The sequence below is a fragment of the Mus caroli genome, chromosome 11, assembly GCF_900094665.2.
Source record: "Mus caroli chromosome 11, CAROLI_EIJ_v1.1, whole genome shotgun sequence".
Classification (NCBI taxonomy): Eukaryota; Metazoa; Chordata; class Mammalia; order Rodentia; family Muridae; genus Mus; species Mus caroli.
In genome coordinates, this window is record NC_034580.1 from 53,108,467 (window position 1) to 53,118,346 (window position 9,880).

Genomic DNA, 9,880 nt, shown 5'->3' on the forward strand with positions numbered 1-9,880 from the left:
TTCTTCTTCTTCTTCTTCTTCTTCTTCTTCTTCTTCTTCTTCTTCTTCTTCTTCTTCTTCTTCTTCTTCTTCTTCTTCTTCTTCTTCCTTCTTCTCCTTTCTTCTTCCTCCTCCTCCTCCCCTCCTCCTTCTTCCTCTTCCTCCTCTTCTTCCTCTCTCTCTTTCTCTACCTCTACTCCCTTCTCAACCCCCTTCCCCATGTCCTCAAATAAACTCTATTCTATATATATATATATATAGAATATATATAGCCATTATAGCATAAATTAAAAGAAAGACAAGAGTCAGGTATCCCCAGTGCTACTAATTCAACATCTGCCATGAGATGGCAGCTCTGTGTAAAGGGCAGAGAAGGCAGAGCTCTGGGAGATGGGGCAATTGGAGGTGGAGATCAGAGTTAGGGTGTAGTTCCCTCCACCCAGCGTGCTCTCTCAGGTGCTACCTTCTCTTAGGAGACACCTCAAACCTGCTAGTCACACTGGAACTTTCTCTCCTTATGCAGCTTTCAGAAGGGAAAGAACAGGTGCAAAGCTGGGGACAGAGGCAGCCCACAGTCACACAAGGTCGTGTGAGTTCACTCCCTGTAGGACATGAAGACACAGAGCCCAAGAGCTGGGTCACTGACGCTGGTGGGAGGCAGAACTGAGGACCCACCCCCACCCAGAGGTGCCAGGTCCTGCTGAGCCACTGACGGCCACACCCTCTTACACCATGCCTCTTCTTGCATCAGGATGAGAGCATTGCTCTGGATGTCACACAGAGGCATATGATCCCACTCTCTTCATCAAACTTCTCTGGCTTGTCAGCAGACCTGGAAAGCAAGGAAAAGCCAAAGGAGTCCAGCTTCATCTTCATCGAGAGTCATGGGCTCATGACAGAGGAGTACAGATGGCCACTTCCTGTCCGGGACTCTGACCTCCACTTACCTTTCTCAACTCTGACAACAAGTCTTGCCAACTCTTACCCAAGCTCTGGCTCTGTGGACATGGATGCTACCAGCCCCAGGCAGGCTTCTAGGTATGAACCCCTTTGCCTTCTTTCCCAGAGTGAAGATCCTGGAAATGACCTCTCTTAGCTTGTATGCCACCCTAGAAGGGTGTGCTTTCCCCCTCTGCCTGTGTCAGGTCCCTTTTGCCTGGACACAACATCCTAAGACTAGTTTCTGGATACCAGGATACAGCATAGTGAGTGTTCCTCTGGGGTGAGCCCTCACTTCAGTAACTCAGGATGGTCCCATTTCTCCTGCAATTTCATTTGGAATGAGATGGTCCAGAGTCACTTCAAGGAGGAAGGGCATGTGTGTGTGTGTGTGTGTGTGTGTGTGGTGTATTTTCTGTAATGTGCTATGTTATGCATGTGTGCTGTGTGTGTTATGTATGTGTTATGTATGTAATATGTGGCATACGTGTACTGTATGTTATATGTGATGTGTGTGGGTTTGTTGTTTTGTTTTGTTTTGTTTTGTTTTGTTTTGTTTTGTTTTGTTGTGCTCTGTGCTAATTGGGTCTGAGGCTGAACAAAGGGTGTGAGCTGTGTGTCCCCTAATCCCAGCTGCTTTAGAGGCAACTCTCCATTCTCCTGGGTTTCCATTCTCTCTCTCCTCTCTTCCCTGCAGGCTTAATCTCCATCCCCCCTCTGTCCATCATGATGTTTTTTGAGCTTCTGTACTGTGCATGCAGTGTAGCGCCAGGCTCCTGACCCACATAATGACCTCTTGTGCCTTCTCTGACTCTGACTCTCTCCAGGGGCAGGGCAGGGAGCAGTTCCCACAGGAGGAACGAGGGTTCTGAGTGGTCATGGTCTCTTTCTGTGTGCAGGGCACAGGCGATTTCCATGCAGCCTGTGAGGTAGGTGCAGGGGTGCACAAGAGGTGCAGAAGGAGAGAGTCATGTTGCAAGGGCAGGGGCCAGTGCAGGCCCCCAGCACCCTAAGCGCCGACCCACAGTTCCTCATTCTGCTTTTGTGCTTCCTGTACTCTTGTGGGCTCTACTCACATAAACAGACTCAAGGCTTGGGAATACTCTGAGGACAGCCAGTCCCTCCACCAACACCATTACAGCATTACAGAGGGATCCCCACCCTGGCTGTCAGACCCCCAATCAAAGAATAAACAGAAGCTGGGCATGATGCACATCCAAAATCCCAGCACTTGGGAGGCAGAGACAAGAGGGCCATCTTAAATTTGAGGCTAGCTAGTTTGCATAGGGAGTTCCAGTTCTGGTTACACAGACCAGGTTTTGTAGATTCTCTCTCTCAAGAAATGGGGAGAGGTGTGGCTTGGAGAGATACTCAGGGGTTGTACACTTGCTGTCCTTTGTCAGGATCTGAGTGTGGTTCACAGAATCCACATCAGGCACCCCATAAACGCCTGTAACTCCAGCTCTAGAGGATCTGACACCCTCTTCTGGCCTCCCTGGGTACCCATACACATGTAACATATATGCAAATAGAAAGACAGATGGACCTCAAGACAGACTGTAGGATAGACCTCAAGATAGACTCTTAGGGCAAATCTCTAAATTAGACATTCAGGACACACCCTCGGGATTGACACCCTTCTCTCCACCCCATCACAGGCCCCAACACAGACCCCCCAAGACAGATCCCTGAAAGCAGACATCCTGGGACAACCTTCTGCAAGACAAGAGCTTCTGGACAGAGATCCAGGCCCATCTTAGAGGCAGGCATCTCTTTGTGACTGGTGGTCAGAGTCTAGTCTAAGAGTTTCCAGGTTCTTGGCATCTTATTCAGAAAACTGAAATAAAGACACACGTAGATTAGCAAAAGTGGTGAGGACTTTATTCAAAGCAAAAAGTGACAGCGCAGGTCAGAATGTACCTTAAGAGAGCAGTGGGCCACACAAGTGAGGGTACTCAAGGGTCCTGATTACCCTTCCGGGCTTTCCTTTTCAAGAGCTTCAGGAGAAGGAGAAGTTCAATTGCTGGGAGGTGTCATGTTGGTGGTTCTCTGCTTTGATCGACAGGCTTGGGTTATGTAAGCCTTTGCTCACTACACGTCTTTCCCTAAAATGCATCTGATTTTAATAATCTTTATGCCCAATTATGCCTAGCTATAAATTGGTCAATAGAGGGTTTTCCCCAAAAGTTCACTCAAGGGACAGAGTTTGTCTTGTCATGCATTGTTATGTATAACTGGTCTAGGATGGCTCAGCCCATCAATCTTGGTTTCAAGATGTGTTCTAGGATGTGTTTGAATAGAAAGGGGACATTATCAAGGGTTGGCAAAGGAGAGGAACTTAACCTCTATTGCTTAAAGCAGGTATATATGCAGCCTGGTGCAAGTGGGGCCTTCACTTGCTAGGCTATTTGTGCCAATCTCTTGTTGGCCAACCTCTGCATCCCTAGGGCAGTATAGCCCCTTTTGACGCACTGAGCAGAGGATAAGATCTCTTTCAAGACGCAAGTGACAGTGAGCCCTGGCCTGAAGACAATCCCCTGCCTCAAAACACATCCCAGTTCTAGAAGTGTCCCAGTTCACACTAGAAGCATCTCAACCCCATCTGACATTCTGCTCAATTACATTTCATTTCTCTTCTACTATTGGCTTGTTGCCTGTAAATACTCACATGCATGCATGTGTTCTTGCATGCACATGAACACACATCTTTTTAGAGCTAGGATCTCATTTAGTGCAATCTGTCCTTGAACTTGCCACATAGCTGAGGCTGCCCTTGAATTTCTGATCCTCCTAGTCTCCACCTCCTGTCTTATTTATGGTTTCTATGGCTATAAATACAATAACCAAAAGCGACTGGGGGAGGGAAGGGTTTATTTCGGGTTACAACTCTTAGGACCATCACTGAGGAAAGTGTTAGGCCCGAAGGAAACTTCAGTCCCCTAAACCCCAAAAGGCAGTCCAGATACCCAGAAATGAGCTCAACCGGAGCTACAGGAGTTCTGGCAGTTGGATAAAATCCAGCATTCCTCAGGAACTTGTGAAACTGGTTTCTACTTACCAAAAGGAGTCTTTTCTCTTACTTCTGGCAGAAGGGACTTATGGCTACCTGTAGTGCCTATTAGCATATCAAAGCACATGCTGGCTAGCATGATATTTGTGATGTTTCAAAGTCCATGCTTGCTAGCATCCTATCCAGTCTCACTTCATCCCCTCCCCTAAACTCCCTCCAGCTCATGACTTCCCTCTCCCCAGCTACTCTTTCTCCTTCTACTCCTGCTATTCCTGCTATGTGCACCCTCCATCTCTGTTCTGCCCCATGCTTTCTCTATTCTTCATCCCCTACTGATCTCCTCTCTCTAGCAGAGAGCCCCAGCCAGGCTCAGTCTGCTGGCTCTGTTCAGTGTACTTCTTTCTCTCTCTGCTCTGGACTCTTCCAGATGCCCTGGTTGTTGGTTCTCATATATCTACAACAGAAACATTTCCATTAGCCATACCACAGAGTGGTCATTGCCATCAGTTTATACAGAAAGTCAAGGCGGGAACCTGGAGGCAGGAACTGAAGAAGATACTGGAAGACTGTTGCATACAGGCTTGCTTCCAACGGCTTACTCGGTTTACTTTTCTTATACAACCGAAGACCACCTTACTCACGGATGGTACCACCTACAGTGGGCTGGGCCCTCTTCTACCAATGATCAATTAAGAAAATGCCCCCACAGGCTTGCCTACAGACCAGTCTGATAGAGGCATTCCCTCATATGAAATTCCCTCTTCCCAGATGACCTTGGCTTGTCTTAAGTTGACATAAAAACTAGCCAATGCACTTCCCACCTGCCCTCCACCTTAACATTTTGAACCTAGGAAAACTCTGTGTGTGTGTGTGTGTGTGTGTGTGTGTGTGTGTATGTTATTTGTACATGTGTGTATGCTCAGATGTGGAGGTCAGGGGAGGCTGTTGGGGATTCTGATCTATCAAGTTCCATTTTATTACTGTGAAGCAGGGTCTCTCACAGAACCTGCAGCTAGAATCCAGCCAGCAATGCTCAGCAAGTCACTTTCTGTAACACTGGGGTCACAGACACACAAAGTCACATCTAGCTTTCACGTAGGTGCTTTGGATTTGTGCTCGGGTCTGTGCGCGTACACAGAAAGTGTTCCTATACACTGCCTTGTCTCTTCAGTCCCTACAAGAAAAAAGCAAAAAAACAAAAAAACAACCAAACATTTTAAGCCAAGCATATATACTTCTAATCCGGCACCCAGGAGAGAGATACGTGGGAATTAGAAGTTTAGAGCTAGTCTTGGCTACATAGTGAGTTTGTAGCCAGCCTGAGCTACGTGAGACACTGTCTCAAAAATTTTTAGACATGCAGTTTTAATGGTAACGAGGGGTTCACTTTTGTGGCGTAGAACTGGCTTTTGAAATCTTTATAGCACATATACTGCTCTGCATAGTGGTGACACACTCATGTGACCACCACTCAGGGGACATTGTAACGAATTTCTAGTAGTCCCAGGAAGGCTTCCTGTGTCTGATCCCAAGCCACACTTTCCAGAGATCAGCCTTGTGATCACGTGTGGTGTTATTGCTAGAGACAGAGTCGCCTTTAGTCTAGCTCTCCTGGAACTTGCTGTGTAGCTCATACTGACCTCAAACCCATGAAAACCCTCCAACCTCAGCCTCTGCTGAGCCGGGATGACAGGTGTGAGCCCCCGATGGTCATTTTATTCCCATTATTACATTATGAGATGTAGTTATAGCGGGATACCATGAGATGGGGTTTGAGGAGCCTAAACCCAGAGTCTGGTGATGTTCTTGCTGGATGAGATCAGGTTTCAGGAGGCCTCCTGGCTCTAGATTTCAGAAGGTCGGAGTGAGGCTGTGCCAGGCTGCAGGTACCTGTGCCTGTTGGACGTGCTCTCTTCACTCACCTCTGCTTTCCACCAGGCCCGGGTTTGCTCCTTCTGCAGGTGAGTCTTCAGGAAGAGCAGCCTTTACGTGGGTTTGCTCCAACCGGTTCCGTCCCACAAAGGGAGGGACAGGGAAGGGTGATAGCCTTCAGAAGGGCTATGGGAAAAAAAATAGGCTCAAGTCCTGGAAGCTAGAGGTGTGTCAGAAGAGCACTCACCAGGGGCTCATCAAGCAGGAAACAAACACAACTCTCCAGTGTCTGCCCCAAGTGCCCTGGAGCGCTGGAGGAAGGAGGAAGAGGTGGCTCTTTTCTAGAAGAAAATCTAGGAGAAGGGAAGGATGATGGAGAGAGAGCCTGAGGCAAGTCTGGAATAACACAGTGAGCTCCAGGCTAGCCTGGGCTAGATGGTCAAGCCCCCATCTCAAAAAAAAAGTAAATATGAAGATGTGAAGGAGAAAGAGGAAGAGAGAAGAGAGCAGTAGGAAGGAGGAGTGGATGCTGAGATGAAAGATTCTCAGGGTTAGGGTTCAAATCTCTCCTAAGGCTTCTGGCCAAAAACTGGTGGAAGGATTCATTAAACCCCTCGTGAGAGGCAAGGGGAATGGAGCTTGGTGTGGAGAGCACATGTTTGCGAATGATCCCTCAGGACCTGGGCTCTCTTCTCCAGGGCTAGCCCCACCCCCACCCCTGTGCTTCTGGCGGCAGAGTTGTGAATGGAGTCTCAAGACAGTGGATGAGCTCTGACATGGGAGAGAGGCATGATCTGACCTGACTGCCCACCTTCAGACAGACTCAAGGAATTGGAGCCATCTGGTCCCTGGAGACCTGGGATCCATGGCTGGGCTTCTGTGGGAACCGGGGGAGAAGGCTGCTAGGCCAGGACTCAGAGCCACCTTCAGGCTTCCTTTGTCATCCCCACAGCTCAGCTCTTAGACCCAGGGTGACTCTGGTTTCCAAATCAATGATGAAATGATCTGGCAGGTGTATTTTGAAGTAGACAAAGGGACAGAATTGGCTTTACTTTAGTTAGTTTAGTTTTAGTTTTTAAGACAGGGTCTCATATATCCCCTGATGAGCTCCGACTATAGATGAGGACCTTGCATCCTTGGTACTTCCTCCCTCCCCCTCCCAAGTGCTGGGATGACAGGTGTTCACCACGGTGCACAGCTCTGTATTTTTATCTTTCTAATGGTACATAATGACCACACAGATCCCTGGCGCACAGTGTGATAATTTAGCACCTACTACAGTATGGTGCTAAATAGGGCAGAGGCTGCCTTTTCATCTGTTTACACAGTCATTGTTATTCAATATCATTTCAAGTCCCCCCTTCTTGCTCTTTAGAAAATATACAAGAAAGTCAGGCATAGTGGGTGGTACATGTCTGGGCTCCCATCACATGGGAAACTGAGGCAGGAGGATGCAGAGTTCAAGGCTAGTCCATGCTCCAATGTAAGAGCCTATCTCAAAATTAAACAAAAGCTGGGCATGGTGGGCTCAGGCCCCACCTCCAGCACTTCGGAGGTAGAGGCAGGAGGATTAGGAATTCAAAGGCCAGCTTTGACTACTCTGAGTGTGAGGCTAGTTTGAGCTACCTGATATCCTGTCTCAGTAAACAAACAAAAATATATTAATTAGGCTGTCAGTTACTTACCTTACTGTAAAAAATTAGAGCCTTTTCTTTTGTTCTTTCTCTCTCTCTTTTTTTTAGGTAGGTTTTTTTTAACGTATACAACACACAAAATATATATGTATATGAGTGTTTTGCTTGTATGTCTGTATACCATGTATGCAGAAGTAAGTATTGAATCCTTTGGAACTGGCATTACAGATGCTCGACTGAACCTAGGTCCTCTGAAAGAACAGCCACTGCTCTAACCAATGAGCCACCTCTCCAATTCCCCCTTGATAGACTCTTGTTTTTATGAGGCAGGCTGTAGTCCTGGCTGTTTTAGAATTCCCTCTGGAGATCAGGCTAGCCTCAAACTCTGAAATCTGCCTCTCTGACCTTTTATTTTATTTATTTATTTATTTATTTATTTATTTATTTATTTATTTATTTTTGAGCCAGGATCTCATGTAGTAAATTCCAGACCAACCTGAGCTTCTTTGAGTGAGGTCTTATCTTAAAGAAACAGATTCAGGAGGTGAGATTTCCACATCCAGTTCCTCACTTGCAGATTTTATTCATTTCTCTAACAAAGTCATTACACATATACCCACAGTGCTTCTGTGGCCACATGAGGCTTAGGGTCCATGCAAACGGACAGGTCAGACATGGCTCCTGATTCCAGCAGACACGTGGATTTCTCGTGGTCACTCCACCGTAGACACAGCCACTCTTTAAAGCAAAGGGTGGGTGGAGGGACGCTAGGGCTGTGGATCTGGTGCCAGCTTCAGCTTGCGTAGTAAATGCCTGTGGTAGCCTGGGCCACCACAGGCTTCCTGGCTCCGGATTTGTTTTTCTGCATGTAGTTGGGGACTGTGGGTTGTTGTGCTAGATGCTCCTGAAGCTCAAAGGTGCTGCTGAAGCTCAAAGATGCTCCTGAAGCTCAAAGATGCTCCTGAAGCTCAAAGATGCTTTGTTCTTCTCTGCTCGACTCTGCAGTAACTGTGTTGGAATGACTCTCCAGGGCAGGGCAACTGACAGGAAAAAGAGAGCAGCCCAGTCGAACTTCCTCCACTCAGGCAAAACCAGCTTGAGAGAAGTTGTGTTCCCAGAAGGTCCAGCCTTTTTAAAGGGATTGCTGGTGATTTCAAGCACCATCTTCCAGCAATGCAGTTAAGATGATGGGTGCATACCGTATGAGTGTGTTAAGGTATCATATTGAATCATGCTCATATGGACAATGCATAAATGCAAATTAGTGCTTCTTCACAAGGGAGCAAAGAGGGAAACCCCGAGACTTCCGGTTTCCAAACCAGTTTGAGTCCACTTCCTTAGTATTCACTAGTACCACTCCTTGAAGAAAAAAAAGAGATGCGTGAATCCAAGGTGTGGAAAATAGGCTGGAGTTGGGTGGTGGTGACAGTGATGGCGATGATGGTGTGTGTGTGCGTGTGTGTGTTCATTCCTCAAAAATAATTATTAAGTCAGTGTGCAGGTTCACAGAGGGAGTCTGGAGACTAGGGTAGGCCCTGAGGAAAGCAGACAGAAACAGATTGTAAAGGTGAGTCGAAGGATGAGCGGCAACAAGTCCCGACGAAACCCTGGCTCCTAGCCGCAGGCCTGGTGTCTGTGATGATTGCAGAGGCTGGAGGAACACCTCTGTCCATGTGTCCTTCCCTTTGTCTACTCATCCACTCCTCAGCCCACCATCTTTCTGTCTGCCCATTCCTCCATACGCGTATTTCTCAATTGCTGGATGAACTGTTAGGAGCTAAGCTCTTGCAGATGAAACTGAATCCTGATTCAAGCTGGATACGACAGGTTGAGCAATTACCTAACGTATCAAACATGCGTCTTGACCAGGAACAGAGGGACTCGGTGCTGGGTGGGGTGTCTGAGATAACACTCAGTCATACACAGATGGCAGTTCCTCTGCTTCCGTTCTCTGTAATGCTATGATGTGTTTCAGTGGCAACCTATGCTCTTGGAGAAAGGTACCCAGGCGATCTTCTCTTCACCAACCTGGGAAGATGCAGAGGAACAACCTGTATTAGTCAGCTCAGACTGTAAGAAAATACCATAGAGTACATGGATGGGTGTCTCAACGAAGGTATTGCTGGTGGGTTTGCTCTCTTCAAAGGTTTCTCATCATACCTTCCTCATGGGTATCGCCTTTTGGTGTGGGCATCTCTGATGTTCCTCTTTAGTGTTCACATTTCCTCTTCCTTTTTATTAATACAATATTAGTATTACTTTTTTGAGCATTTCATACAATGTAGCTTGATCATAGTCACTCCCAATTCCTCCCTCTAACTCCCCAGACCCATCTTCCCCTCCATACTTTTCTTCTTCTTCTTCTTCTTCTTCTTCTTCTTCTTCTTCTTCTTCTTCTTCTTCTTCTTCTTCTTCTTCTTCTTCTTCTTCTTCTTCTTCTTCTTCT

The 9,880-nt window shown here is 47.1% G+C and overlaps 1 protein-coding gene across 1 annotated transcript in view; it reads left to right on the forward strand.

Moving 5' to 3' along the window:
* The window catches only part of LOC110304492 (L-amino-acid oxidase-like), a 22,189-nt gene that overhangs the window by 1,885 nt on the left and 10,424 nt on the right, over positions 1-9,880 (forward strand). Inside the window, exons 2-3 of the mRNA XM_021175916.1 lie at positions 731-1,017; positions 5,867-5,889. Of these exons, the coding sequence (XP_021031575.1) occupies positions 731-1,017; positions 5,867-5,889 (310 nt within the window). The remainder of the gene's footprint in view (positions 1-730; positions 1,018-5,866; positions 5,890-9,880) is intronic.